Source organism: Corythoichthys intestinalis, chromosome 21 (genome assembly GCF_030265065.1).
Source record: "Corythoichthys intestinalis isolate RoL2023-P3 chromosome 21, ASM3026506v1, whole genome shotgun sequence".
Classification (NCBI taxonomy): domain Eukaryota; kingdom Metazoa; phylum Chordata; class Actinopteri; order Syngnathiformes; family Syngnathidae; genus Corythoichthys; species Corythoichthys intestinalis.
In genome coordinates, this window is record NC_080415.1 from 17723241 (window position 1) to 17739122 (window position 15882).

Sequence of the window (15882 nt, forward strand, 5' to 3'; positions counted from 1 at the left end):
ACTTTTCCACGTTGTTTAATCCAAACTTTGTATTAATGCCTATGATGCCAAGATGTCTTTTCAAAGTTACACCTCTTTTTACGACAATAGCCTTTAAACTAGGGTGACCATGTTTTGATTTCCAAAAAAGAGGACATGTCCGGGCAAAAGAGGACGTTTGGTCACCCTACTTTAAACAAATAGATTAGGCTACTGATTATTTGATTTCGAAAAAAATGCATCAGAACATTAAACTACCAAATACAAATTTTCTATTTCTATTTTCTATTCTTTTTTCCCCCCACTCATTTGTAAACACTGTGAACAGCAACCACTAATGTGCTACTTCAGGGTCAGGGCTGTGACGAAGAGCACCCATGCCATCTACTGACTAACCCTTAATTAACCAACTAACTCTGTAAATAATCAGCCTTGATACATAAAATTAAACCAAACTCCGATGATCAATATGTATACCTCCCTAGAATATACCTACTAAATTTCATTATGATTCGATTATGAAAAACACACTAATACATACAAAATGATAGTGCAATTCAATTAGAAAAAAGCTTCAAATCAAATTCGCTGCCTCGAGTATTTGTTTAATTACAGTGGTGTTATGGTTTGTTTTGAAAGTGTTAGCATTTAGTTTTATTGATTTTGGGTGGATACACTGCCCTTTAGTGGCAACAGTAGCTTGTCTAAAATAGCTGAATCCAGCTGCTCCCTGTTTAGACCAACATTAGATAAGTTTTTGTTTTAGCTAATATGTTTATTATCCATTCGTAATTTAATTTATGGATATATTTAGCCATTTTTTGTGGAAATATGTGTTTGAACGATTTGTTCAAAGCATTGCAAAAAAAAAAAAAAGTTAGCATTTTGTAGCATTTAAGCTAGCCGACTTATGCTATGCAAGTTAGCCAATTGTTCTTTTGTTGTATTTAGATCCTCATTTATTTTTTATTTTTTTAATACCATTTGAGGCTAAGCTCTGGTATTTTAATTCATTTCTAAATGAAAGTGCAATTCGGCATCGTTTGAACAAACTCTCGGGAATATTATTTTGTATTCGAGTTTAATAACAATCTTCGCAAGCCTTTGTTTTACATCCCCTAAAATTTATTCTGCAACGCATTAAATGCTGCTAATCCGATTATTCGAACTAATTAGTTGATTGATTAATCGACTTCTAAAAATAATCAATAGCTGCAGCCTTACAAAATATTCAAACACAATTTGTTTGCAAAGTTATTTTGTGGTGCGCAACTGATGTGCAAAAATAAAAGGATTTGCTTTGTATAAACCATTTCTGCTTATATATTTTAAAAGGTTATCACACTGGAGTGTTCATATGTCCAACACTTTTATAGCATCAGTATTTTTAAGCAGTAATGAAAATACCGTATGTCAATGTCTACCCTAACTATCTGTAACGGTGTTACGATAGTTTTGTTCAATTAGGACAAAAAAAACCAAAACACTTTGATCTGCTTTTTCATCTTCTTAATAAATTGGCAAGGTATCAGATCAGGACTAGTATGAGCAGATCATGAATATCAAGTGACTCAGACTCTGGTGTAACAAAACAAAAAAAAAAACAAAAAAAAAGACAGTGGCAAAATGGCATTTTTGTAACAACTGCACGAAGCGATTAGAACAGAATGAAAAAATGAAATCACATAAGTTCGAACAAAACCTCGAGAGGGCGTCAGAACAGGAGCTTGAGAGGATAAAGAGAGTGAAAGTTTCATCAGTGTCCATGGAGGCTGTGCAATGTGGGCTGCAGGAACATTGACATTTTTATCTTTTCATTGAATTTAATCTGTGTGATGGAGGAGCTGCCAGTGCTTTAATTTTCCCTCTCTCGAATTATCCCCGTCTGCCCACCTTTCACTGTCTCTCACACACATGCGCACACACAAGCACTAACAGGAATTGTCTATTAACTGAAGGCTCAGGCAGGAATTCATGTACAGAACAAATGATTGAATGATGGCTGTGCGTATTTGTGTGTCTAACCACATTGTCTGCACCAGCTACGGTAAATCATTTCCACACAATAAATATAAAGCCACAAAATAGTCGTAATGCATAAAGTTCCTCTTTTAACATGGTTAATTTCATATGACATTAGCTACAATGAATTGTCCCCCACACGCAAACACACGCGCACACACACACTCACACACACAAACAATGAGAAACAAAAGGCCATATTTCTTTCATTTCCGCCCCCCTCCTCAAGTTATTGCATGTGGCAATTCAGCGTGACAGATCGCCAGTCATTCCTAATAGTTCTTTAATGACTTCATTAAATTGTGTTGTGCGGCTTATGATCGCGCTGCCAATTTGTCAGCGCGGGTAATGTCCATGCGCACTAAGGGATGCCCCACTTTAATTTGGGAATTAATTGGACATTGAAGCTGTTGCGACACAGATCCGCAGTAGATGCCGCAAACGAGCTTTGACCCAAATATGGTCAGCGCTGTACTCCAGTTTTATGTAACTGTTCTCTTAAGCTGGTGAGGGAAGGGAAGTGGGAAGGCAAAATTTGAATAAGATACTTACAACTGTTTTCTTTAAGTTTTCTCTTGTAGCTTGATGGGCAATTTGCATACTTTATCATATATTTTGGGGTTATAGTATATTCCTTGTCACATTCGACAGCACTAAGCCGCCAAACCAGCGCTAATCCTTATTTTCATCGCAAGGCCAAATACTTAGTTAATAGCATAGTTTTGTCCGATCAGATTTCAGTATCTAAATGTCGCCATGTCGATCTAATCAGCCCAAGGTCACAGAATAAGTGGCGCTGGCCTATGCAAATAAAATGATGTTTGGAAGGAGACCGTTTCCTCCAATTGGGATTTGAAATTCAACTCAGAAGGACCCTAGTAATGTCAGAATATTTCGGTCCTCCAATTGGTTTCGGCAAGATTCTGTAATTGGAAGAACCTATTCTGAGATCTATTCAGGGACTATCACTGGCACGGTCGTAAGTTTTTAGCGATTGATCGACGAATAGCCTCATAATCGATTGAAATATGATATCGATACGACCCAAATTTAGTGCTTCAACGAATAATTCGATTAGAAAAAAGCTTTGAATCAAATGTTGCTGGTTCGAGGATTCATTTAATTAGAGTGGCATTGTAATGGTTTGTTTTGAACGTGTTTGCATTTAATTTTATTGATTTGGATGGATACACTGCCTTCTAGTGGAAACAGTGAATATGATATACCGTATTGGCCCGAATACAAGACGACCCTGATTATAAGACGACCCGTTCTTTTTCAAGACTCGTTTGAAAAATGACTTTTTGAACACCAAATTAACTTTTATACAGAAATTAATTACAGTACATCTGAAACAAATGATTATAACAATATATTTGAGAGAAAAAGCTATTTTGCCTCATTCAAATCTTTAATATCTGAACATTTAAATATGTAAACTAAAGTGCAATCACATTTGTAAATGAATGGCTTCTGGTTTCTGAAATGTAAATAAACCAATCTATTGTGATAAAACAACAAAATTGCAATAACTGCATTAACCATCAAAGTGACGTCTAACTGTAACTGTAGTCTTGAAACAAATCTGAATAAGGAAAACATAATGCAAACTGGTTAAACTTGAGAGTAGCTGAGATCTGTCATGACAGAACATCGCTTCAATGATATCTGGTGCCATCTAGCGTCGTGAATGGGTATAACGTCTAGACCGCGAATATAAGATGACCCCCTCTTTTTCAGTCTTATTTCAATGCAAAAAAACACCGTCTTATATTCGGGCCAATGCGGTAACTCATCTTACATGGTTGGATCCAGGTGCTCCCTGTTAGGACTAACGTAAGGTTGTTCGTTTTTGTTTGAGATAATATGATTATTTATGCATTCAAAATTGAGTTTAGAGTTATATTTAGCAGTGTTTTGTGGGAATATGAGATTGAACAATTAGTTAAAAGCATGTTTTTAAAAAAAAAATGCATTTGGCATTAAATTAGTGGACTTTTGCTATGCAAGTTAGCCAATTGTTTTTTTCGTTGTACTTCGATCCTCATTTATAAACTTTTTTTTATACCATTTGAGGTTAAACTAAGGTATTTTCATTCATTTTTAAGTGCATTTATTGCTGTTGTGAAAAGAAAGTGCAATTCTGCATAGTTTGAAACAATACTCTGTAATTTTATTTAGAAGTTGTCTCAGGACAACAAATGTGTTGAGATAAACTGCGTGTTATATTATCAAATATTCCGGTGGTCATTTGTTATCGCTACTATTTACTTTTTGCTAACTCATGAGCAGCCTGTAATTCTATGACTTTTTTTTTAAATACATACTTTACAGCCATATTGTACATGTATGTGGTGGTTCTGTGGATGTTACTGCGTATGATGTATAATAAAATATTCAATTGGCTTTAAAAAGCAGTATCAGGACTGGTGAGTGATGTGCGCATCTGTGAATTAAAGTGTAGAATTAGCTGGCTGTGAAATGGCGTTTGCTGAGTGACTCGGCGTCAGTTGTGGCAATCGTGCAGCTGTCTGTCTGACTCTTTCCTCGTGGTTCGCAGCCATCGCGTCGACTTATTTCCTCATGAAGTGGCGCATGTGACTCCAGTAACTTTAGTCTGTGAGGAAAAATGATCTCTATGAAAATTTTATTCTACCTTTTTGTATTCAAGTTATATTGAATTGATTTTTTTCCCTATAACTGTAATGTCATGGTGGGTATTAAGATCTGCAAGGTCCCCACTGATATAACCGAGGTAGCGAATGTATAGGCCACCACTGACTAACATGGCATGTTATCAGAGTTCCAGCCGCCTTCATGCTCCTCCTGGCGGGGAGGCCTGTCTGGTAGCTGATGAATGAGCCATGGCACAGAGGAGCGCTTCAGTCCATGGCCCCGGGCCAGGCCCTTCTGTCACCGTCACCGATCTCCCATCAGCCTGAATGTTCTGGCTCTTAATGGTCAAGGTTAGGATTAAAACCGGGAAATCGGATCTAAGGTCATGAGGAAAGGGAAATTTCAGTTCCTCGGGGGCTGAAAAGATGAACCTGATAAAGATTAGCCTAGAAACGGGGGATGATTTAAAGCGCACAGAATTTTGTTTTAGGGGGAACATAACTCTTTTCTTATTGACGCTCGCTGCCGCGTTAAGAGGGAATGTGTTGTTCAACACAGGGAGAGCGCTGGAAGGCTTTTGCCACTCTCGCCTCTGCAACCGCACCCTTTGAAAACCATTAGAGGCAGGGTATTTGTCATATTATGTTATTAGATTAGCCAGCACCCCGTAATGAAAGCTGTGGTAATTTTTCAGCCTTATGGATAGCTCCATCCCCCATCGCTATTTATCAAGCAGCACCCCATCTCACCCAAACCACCCACGCACACTCAAAACTCACCTCCTTTAGACTGCTTGGGGGGAAATGGATGGAGGGGTGTAATGTAATGGGATTCCAATGCTAAACACCCCTCATGTTTAGATTTTTTTTTGTCATTTGTGGTGTGAACACTGTATTTTGCCAATTTGCCTCAAGGGAAAATCTTTTGGATAATGCGAGGTTGCTTGTCTTCATCTCTTTGATAAATATCACCTTGCATCTGATTAGGTTTCTCTGGTTGCTTCTTGTCTTGTATTCTGTTTGTTTGTTCACAACACTGCACCACTATATGAATATTTTATTCAGTTTATATGGATGAAAGATACACTACTGTATGTTCTACATCAGTTGTTCTCAACTTTTAGGGTCCAGGTTTAAGGGTGTTTTTGAAGACAGTATTTTGGATACTCTCCATGACCCAAGTTTGAAAATCACTGCCCTAATTCGTCCTAAATGGAAAACTTTAATTATAATATTTGCAGTCATTTTTTAAAAATTCTATTTCATCTTACTATTCTCGAAATTTTTATCCTTTCTCTTGTCCACTAACATGTTTCCTTGACAGGAGTCAAAAAAATAATAAAGCCGAACACATATTTACTATTTTTTTGTTTCTTTCTGTAGCTGTGAGAAATGACCGGAACAAGAAGAAGAAAGATGAAAAGAAGCAAGAATGCACAGAGAGCTACGTGCTGAGTCCCGACACGGAACAGATGATTGACAGGGTCCGAAAGGCCCACAAGGAAACGTTCCCTTCCCTCTGCCAGCTCGGCAAATACACTACGGTCAGTCACATGACGGCGGCGACGTCATGGTCCCCTAACGTGTAATTCAACAGCGATTGGCTTTGTTTGTGATCAGAACAACAGCTCAGAGCGACGTGTGTCCTTGGATGTTGACCTCTGGGACAAGTTCAGCGAGCTTTCCACCAAATGCATCATCAAGACGGTGGAATTCGCCAAGCAGCTTCCCGGCTTCACGACGCTCACTATCGCCGACCAGATCACCCTGCTCAAAGCCGCCTGTCTGGACATCCTGGTGAGAACAACTGAGTGGTCCAGAGAGACTGCGATGGGGACAACCTACATAGGATGAAAGCCTGCTGCTGGCTGATGAGCGCACATTTCAAATATTCATGATCCTCAATGTCAGGCTGTCCTACTTTGAGGCAGAGATGTGAGCTACATTCAAAGCTCACTGTTTTGCTTTTACGTCGACTTTTATTGGCATGTCTCTGGAGTTTTCAAACTTTCTGGCTCTGGGGACTCCTGACAGGGGAGGCAAATTTTCAAGGTCCCCTCATTATCCTAACACCAATTCACTCAAAGTTCTTTTTTGAGCCAAGTTCCTCATTGCCAGCGATTTTAAAAACCACAGAATATTGGTTTGGAACTATGTAAGCGTTGAACTTACAAAAAATAAAAGAACAGTTTTCCCCCCAATATTTAGCTATCAGCAGTAGAACATGAGTAAACCATTTGGGTAGAGTAGCCAAATATTTTACTAAATTTTTCTAAATAATTTTACTAAAGTAAAAGTAAGTCATCCAAAAATTGACTCAAGTACAAGTAAAAAAAAAAAAAAAATTGTTGAAAAGAATACTTAAATAATTACTAACATTGTGAGTAACTGCTTACAATATCAGATTTTTTCCTTTGTAGTTATGATATTTTTTTTTCTCACCACTACTTCATCTATATGAACTGTTGGTATTATACTGTACTATAACCAGAGGTGGGTAGAGTAGCCAAAATTTTTACTCAAGTAAGAGTAGTTTTACTTCAAAATAATATTACTCAAGTAAAAGTAGTCGTCCAAAAAATATACTCAAGTACAAGTGAAAAAGTATTTCGTGAAAAGAATACTTAAGTATTGAGTAACATTGTGAGTAACTGCTTATATTTTTGTTGGATTTTTTTTTTTTTTTAAACAATGGTATTTTTTTTGAAAAACGTTATCTATATGAACTGTTGTTATAATGATACTGTACAATAACCCATTACATAACCACATTAAGCCGAAGAAATACATTTTTACTAGGGCTGTCAAACGATTAAAAATTTTAATCGAGTTAATTACAGCTTAAAAATTAATTAATCGTAATTAATCGCAATTAATCACAATTCAAACCATCTATAAAATATGCCATATTTTTCTGTAAATTATATATATATTCTTTAAAATAAATTGTTGGAATGGAAAGATAAGACACAAGATGGATATACACATTCAACACCGGTACATAAGGACTGTAGTGGGCATTTCACTCTACTGTCATTTAAATCTGTCTATCCTGTCCTCACTCCGAAGCGTCTACTTTTTCCAAAGCTAGACAGCTAGTGAACGACGCCTTAATAATCAGACTTCTTCCTTTTTCATCTGATTTATTAATAAAATGGCCTCAAACCATTGTCCTCTTTAGACCGTCTTAAAACAACCAAAAAAAAGTACACAAGCATTGCATTAGCAACAACGTTAGCTTAGCACGCTGTACAGGTTCACTAAACATAAACAAAAAGCATCTCATACAAAAAATATAACATTTCGCTTACTAACATAATATGTACATTCTTTACAACAACCATACTTACGGACAGATCTTGTTCAAGGATCATATAAGCACAACATTACAACGTAGGCGTCAGCCCGAGACGTCGTGCAGCCATATTGAACTGGCAAGAAAACAATAAACCATGTCGCAAAGCAACCACAAGAGTTCGCCGTTAGACAGCACGAAAAGCCTTGCTGTAAAACTTACCAAAAGGCAGAATACTGTCTGAGCGGGACATGTGCGTTAATTGCGTCAAATATTTTAACGTGATTAATTTAAATAATTAACTACCGCCCGTTAACGCGATAAATTTGACAGCCCTAATTTTTACATAAATGAAGCATTATTCAAGAGCACCAGTGTCCGCTGGTGGAGAAAATAGTTCCTAGTTTGAATAGTGAAGCGTTCCTTCATAATGACTATTTTGAAATTAAAAGGATCATATCTCCAGTTTTCCGTTGTCAGTTGGTCCCAAATAAAAACTGGGAGAGAGGTTAAAATCCGTGCTTTCGAATCATGTTGAGGGCAGCACTCTAGATCACATACTTCATTTTTTACAGCGCTTTAAAGACACCACATGATTGAACAGGCTGGCATGAACTTATGAAGGTAGAACGGCATGCTTGCGTCTGATTTGCAAAATGGAGTCATGTGATTATTCTTGCGACGTCTCATTGGTGAAATCGGTAGAGCTATTTGCTACTACTCCAGCTGCTACAGCTACTTGGCATCGCTGGCAAAAAAAAAACAACAACAAATAAATATGTAGAATAAAGAGGAAAAATGTAACGACACTTGTGTAGCCCAAAGTAGCGGAGTAAGAGTAGCATTTTTTCTTCACAAATCTACTCAGATAGAACTAAAAAGTATAGCTTGGTAAAACTACTCTTAGAAGTACATTTTTCTGAAAAAGTTAGTCAGGTAAATGTAACGGAGTACATGTAATGCGTTACTACTAGAGCTGGGAATCTTTGGGCACCCAACGATTCGATTACGATTACGATTCAGAGGCTCCGATTCGATTATAAAACGATTATTGATGCACCCCCCTCCTTTTTTTTTTTTTAATTAATGTTTTGTACATTAGTTCCAAAATTGTTCAAAAATACTATTTCAGTATGAAGTTAACATATAGCAGTAAATAAAATGTACAAAAATAACAGTAAATAAAAAAACTCCAGTCCCCATTCTGTATCAGCAGCCTTAAACTACATTCAATTAATTTAATGTTGTGAATCAACCATTAAAGTTGTTAAAATTGCTCCCGTTATTCCATAATTTCCCTTTTGTCTACTTTCGACATGTGAAAGGTTTAAAACTATTTTAAAGATAGATTCAAGTCAATATTTTACCGATTTAGGAGTATTTTAGATTAAAAGTTAATTAGGTTTGCTTGGAAGGTTCGCTACAACAGCCTTGCAGGGAAGTGTACTGCTTTAAGATGGCGGCCGTTTACTAACGCCCGCATCTAGCTTTTTGTAGGTGTGCTGCTAACGCTACCTAATCTATATTGCATCTAGTCCTATATAAATGATATCTACCATAACATTACGTGGACGTACTTTGTAGCAGCTTTTCGGCAGCAGTCAGGTATGTTGTTGTGTTTTTTCATCTCGTGGCATGAGTTGAGCTAGAGCCGTGAGTTGAGCAGTGGCATTACCCGAGGGGCCGGGTAATGAGAAGCATGACGTTTAGCTACTCTCGCTTTGTTCCTCATTGACCGCGCGGCGCGCTGAGAGTGTTGTACTTCCGCTTTACTTGGCATATTTCAATAATCGGAATTTGGATGTTTGTGAATCGTTCTCGAATCTTTCACGGCCGACTCGCGAATAATCTAAGGATCGGAAATTTTGCACACCTCTAGTTACTACCCACCTCTGACTATAACCTATTGCATGACCATATTAGGCCAAAAAGATGACACAAAATCATCAAATCAGACCAGAAGAACACTATTAAAAATCACCCGTCCAAAGCGCGTGAATGCCCCCTAGTGGAGAAAAAACATTATTACCTCTGATTGTTATAATGGAGTTGTGTGGTTGCTGTTGCGACGTCGCATTTGTGAAACTAATGCTGCATTCGAGGAAGGGTGGAAGTCGGAGTTTTCCAACTTCCGACCAGGAAAAATATCCTTGGAATGCTACTCGTACATGGAGGTGCTAGTCGCCTAGTCACCCGAGAAAATGGTGCTGCCCGTCGAAAAGCAGACCGTCAATGGTAAAACATAAATTACACGATTCATTTGTTTATTCATCTGGGTCAAGCATTAAATTGATTTAGTTTTTTAACACAACTTCACGTAACACAATACGATTTTTACTGACTTTGCGTGAAGATATGCTGCTTTCTAAGGCCAAAATAAAAAACTTGTTACGATCAGCCATCTTTGCTGTTTACATTCGCTTGAAACGCTTTGAGGTCGCAACTGGTACCATCCGAGTGGGATAGGTCCGACTTCCCACCTTCCTCGAATGCAGCATGAGACAGCCGCTGTCGGCATTCTGGTAAAAATAAAGTCACTAGGTAGAAAGAGGAAAAATGTAAAACTCTAGTGTAGCCCAAAGTAGCGGAGTAAGACTATTGTTTCTTCTTCACAAATCTACTCAAATAAAAGTAAAATGTATTGCGTGGTAAAACTACTCTAAGAAGTACATTTTTCTCAAAAGGTTACTCAAATAACTGTAACGAAGTAAATGTAACGCGTTACTACCCACCATGGTACATTAACTAATAATTTGACATCGTCATCTGTCCTCAGATACTGCGGATCTGTACACGCTACACCCCAGAGCAAGACACCATGACATTCTCAGACGGACTCACGCTAAACCGAACCCAGATGCACAACGCCGGCTTCGGACCGCTCACTGACCTGGTCTTCGCCTTCGCTAACCAGCTGATCCCGCTGGAGATGGACGATGCCGAGACAGGCCTGCTTAGCGCCATCTGTCTGCTGTGTGGAGGTATGTTACATTCACCGATCACCTCCTTGTTGCTCTTTCAGCAAAGTGACTTATTTGTTGTGATTTCAATCAACAGATCGTCAGGATCTGGAACAAGCAGAGAAGGTGGATGTCCTTCAGGAACCTCTTCTGGAGGCGCTCAAAATCTACGTGAGGAAGAGGAGACCTCACAAACCGCACATGTTCCCTAAGATGCTGATGAAGATTACAGACCTGAGGAGCATCAGCGCTAAAGGTAGGTAGCAAGTTTTATACCTAATGTCAAGTGTAAACAAAAAGAAGCACTAACAAACACTTATTCATGGATTTTACTTCATGTAAATTCAGGTTCCATTCTACTTAGGTTTTAGAGAGTAAGATTCCTAACTAGCTATGTATATTCTACTTTTTGTGAATAGCTTATTGCAATGGCGTACCGCACCCAACACGTCACTTTTGCTCATTAATATTCATGACTTTAGCAATTATTGCTAGGCGGGTCAACCTCACGTTTGTCCCAATGCTAAATGCATGTAAGTACGGGATGTTTACTGAGCTAAACCTACCAATTCTGTCCGAAAATGATGTCCCTGGTGCCAAATTTGCTGGGTAAGATGTGGAAGAACATACAAAAGTTCAATTCAAAAGATGGCTTGAGTGTCAAGGGCCTAAAAAGGCGGGGAAAAAGAGCCGACCTGATCCAGAGGTAGCTTTTTTATCGACACCTTTTTCTTGTGTGCGTTGCCTTACGCCACTGACAATGACATTTTCCTGTTTCAACAATCTGTCCTTTACCACCATATGCCCTGTCTTTCTTTTATATTATATCCTCTGGTTGTCTTACGTCTCCGACCGTTTTTGGGGGTAATTTACATTGCTACTTTTATTTTTGTATACCGATCGCAAATGCTACTCAGTGGCAGCCAACGAACACTTTAAATTTTTTCATTAATAACAAATCTTAATTCTATAATTTATTTACATTTCCCCCTTACTAAAGTTTTTTACAACAGAAAAGGTAACAACAGTGGCAGTCAGATACCATTTTGATTTTTTTCAGGTCACTCATTATCAGACAGAAGCAGCACGGCAAAACGCCACGCTAAAAAATAAGTAAAAATATAAAAATGAAGGTGAATGGCTTCACCTTGCTGGCAATAAACTGGTCTTTTGGACGTCCACACAAGTTGATCCATTGTTGACATTTTTTCTTCTTTTTTTGGCTTCGAGAAGCGTATGAAGAAAACATCCTTCATATGTTGTAATGGTTGGAGTCGTTTCTACAGGTTCCATAGCAGCAGTGTTTACTCGGCATGTTCTTTTTTGAAAGATTGCCAGCAGAAAACAAATAGTAATAACATGAGTTGTATGCGAGGGCGTGTCTATGTTGACCCACTTCCGGGTTACGATAGCGATGTCATGGTCTAAAAATAGCATTTGTGCGGTACGCTATTGCTATTATGTTTTATGTAACTTCCTGTAAAACAAAAGTGCACAGTAAGGGAAAGTCAAAATGAATAGGGTGTTTATCGCCGTCAATGGCAACTAATGAGTTTAATTTGTTGATATGTACATCATTGCATTAATATTTTACGCATGATATTTTACCACTTTGGCTGAGAAATGAATGTATTCATGATTGTGTTGCTTAATGACGCTATTTAAATCATAGATATGAACAAATGTCCAATATACTCTTATAGTATCCATAATTAAGCTTCTCCATTTGTCAGCATTGTGCAGAAGAATAGTTGACTACTTTGCTAGTACATTTGCATTTCAATATTTTAATGTCTCCAATATTTAATAGAACAATTACGCATACCAATGAGTTGTTATAATATATCAAAATGTCATGTATCACTGTCAATATTCTACCTCGCTTGTCTCTCTTGCTTTATTATGAATTAATAAAATGTTTTTCTTTTGGATACAGGGGCAGAGCGTGTCATTACCCTGAAAATGGAAATCCCGGGCTCTATGCCTCCCCTCATCCAGGAGATGTTGGAGAACTCCGAGGGCTTGGAGAGTGGCGCTGCCTCGGGCGGCCGTCCTTGCGGCACTCCGACGGGCAGCTGCAGCCCCAGTCTGTCCCCGAGCTCCGCCCAAAGCAGTCCAGCCACACAATCGCCGTAGTAACGGCCCACCTTGGGGTTTTTTTGTGTTTTTTGTTTGTTTTCCACTCACACCGGTCAGTCAGAGGAGGGGTGAAGGAGGAATATTGACTGCTGAGGGAAGGAGTCCTTCTTCTTCCCGGTCTGCTTTTTCTCACACAAGGGGAGGTACGGCCGGGGGACGCCGTGCCGCCACCCAGAGACCACGCCGTAAACACTGCTGATGACCCCCTCTCTTCCTCCTCCTCACTCCACCGCTCTTCCTCCACCTTTCTCCAGAAGGCTGTTGGAAAGTCACGTGAATGCAGTGTGCAACACAGGAAATGAGAGCGGCAGAGATGGGAAGTGACAGACCTCTGGGCAGATTTGACAAACACCAGACACTTTTTTGTTGTTGTTGTTGTTATTGTTGTCGTTGCTGTTTATGATGCAGACTACAAGCTCGGGACTTGTCAAAAGACCCTCCTCCAACTGCTCTTCCTCCTCAGAGATTCTGGGTCTTTTCCCTTTTCCCAGCTTCAAAAAAAAAAAACTGATTTCGTACACAAAGATATATATATAAATATATAGAAAACTTAAGGAACTATCATGATTGAATGGAAGTTTAAAACGAGGACGTGTTCTCTGAGATTAAAGATTGTTGTACTCCCTCACTGTTTGTACCCATCATGGGGACAAAAGTTAGTTTGATCACATGTGTACATTATTCTAATTAACAAAAAAAAAGTAAAAGAGAATGACATTTCTTCCAGTACTCAGATGACGACACACATACACATACACACACACATACTAATGTGCACAGAAAACAAGTTGCAATGAAATGAGCATCTATTCCTCCTCTTCCAGGTTCTTTCTTATTTTATTGCCTCCGGGAACATGGATAAAAAATGATTGTATGAACTTGGTTGTATGATATCGTCACAGGTCCTTTCAAGAAATCCAATTAATGAAGATTCATTATTAAGGTGTATTTTAAGTAGCCTTTTGAGTTTGTGTATATATGCTGTATTAATTTCTTAAAAACTATGAAGAGTTTTAGGCTTCACATGATTTTCTTTTTTTTAAGAATACCCTTTATGTGTTTTGTTCATGGGTTTGTGATTCAAGAAAAAAATTTGAGCACACTTTACTGAAGGAAGTTCTTTCACGTTACGTGTCATACTAAATACTGGACGGACCCTTAACCCCCATCACTGGCTGTCCATAATGTGGTGTTCACAAACACCCCTCCGTGTGTGTCCATAACATCAATGACTACAGTAGCACTCCAGCATTTTTGGGCCATGTAGCAGAAACAAATGTGTAGTTGGCTCTCTTCAATTTAAAAAAAATAGAGTGGAGGCCACTTGTAGCTTGCCAGGCTCAGGTTTGCAGCTTCAGAGTTCAAATGTGAAGAATGGTGTGCTGTACACACTGTTTTTAAACACAAATGATTCTCACCAATTGCTGATTAGGTCGCAAACATACAGTGCAGGGGTAGGGAACCGTTTTGCTGTTCAGTTGTGCCTTGAGATACAAGAGACCTTAAAGGAGAAAATTGGCAAATTAAAGCATGAAATTATGATGCAGAAACTCTGATTTGCATTCTTTTATGAAAAAATTCTCAATATGGTTTCATAAACTACATTAATTTCAATAGAGGTAAAATTGTGCTAAAAAGATTAGTCACAAAAGAAGCTTGCATCTCAAGGCACTACTGTTTTATTAAATTGGTAAAAGGCCATCGTAAATTTTTTTTATGGGGGGGGGACTGATCAAATGTACAATATTTTGGGTCTTTTGATGACAGTTCCTGTACGGGTTTAATGTGCTTTTTTTTTTTTTGGGCCGGATCAAATGTTCCTTCAGCCTTATAGCTTCCCTACCCCTAATATTGTAGATATGAAAAGATTTCATTACAGTGGCGAGACATGATTTGTACCCCTTCAAGAATGACTTTTGAAACAACCCTGCACCCTGTGATCACTTTACGCCAAAACGCCTTCACTTCCATTGTCATTAGACCATCATTACTGTACACACACGCACGCCAACGTCTCAGGAAGGAATCATTTTGTATGCTTGGCCTCTCCTTTGTATATGTTCTGTACTGCACTCCCCTCCATCACACACACTCTGCTACTGAGCCCCGATATTTTCCTTCAGCACACAAGAAAAACTGAAAGAGACCCAACAACATCTGTATGGTTCAAGCTGCTTCCCTCGTTATGCGGGACTGTACGAAAGAGCGCACAACTTGACTCTCTCTCCACGGCTCATCTGGATAACACACATTTGAGAAGTATGGAATATGTTGCAATTTTTTTGTCAAGATTATCAAGCGACTTTGGGAAAAAAAGAAGAAAGAAAACAAAAAAAATCTCTAAAAAAAAAAAAATAATAAAACCAACATTTAATAATACACCATTGTGTTTGGGTGTTCTATGTAATATGATTGTAACTTGGGAAGTTACCGTATTTCACATGTTTGTAGTGAAAATGATTTTTAAACAAATCTTTTACATTTACCTGTAAGGGGTGTTGATCACCAATTTCATGATGACGCGTTTTTTTCGGGGGGGACAATGATGGGGATATTTTCCGATATTACACATTGCCACAAGTCCATTCAAGGACCTTTGCTCCGTTTAATATTATATTACTCACAATATTACTTATTGTTAACAGATTCGGCAATATTTCACCGGAAAAAATATTAACTACAATTTGACTGTTGAAACGGTAAAAACATTTGTATGAAAGCCATTCTTTTTTTTTTTTTTTTTTTTTTTTTTTTAAAATATAAAAAAAAAAAAAAAAGGCCAATCCAAAAGGTTAGTGTTGATCAAGGTTTTCGATTACACCTTCTTTGCAACTGAAACATACTCTAATGACGGGCAGAAAATTTACCACTA

The 15882-nt window shown here is 38.3% G+C and overlaps 1 protein-coding gene across 3 annotated transcripts in view; it reads left to right on the forward strand.

Moving 5' to 3' along the window:
* The window catches only part of raraa (retinoic acid receptor, alpha a), a 373148-nt gene extending 357420 nt beyond the window's left edge, over positions 1-15728 (forward strand). For all 3 annotated transcript variants that reach the window (XM_057827099.1, XM_057827100.1, XM_057827098.1), the window contains 5 exons: positions 6000-6160; positions 6237-6413; positions 10688-10892; positions 10969-11127; positions 12808-15728. In XM_057827099.1, coding sequence (XP_057683082.1) covers positions 6000-6160; positions 6237-6413; positions 10688-10892; positions 10969-11127; positions 12808-13007 — 902 coding nt within the window. In that variant the 3' untranslated portion in view covers positions 13008-15728. The remainder of the gene's footprint in view (positions 1-5999; positions 6161-6236; positions 6414-10687; positions 10893-10968; positions 11128-12807) is intronic.
* The last annotated feature ends 154 nt before the right edge of the window (positions 15729-15882 follow it).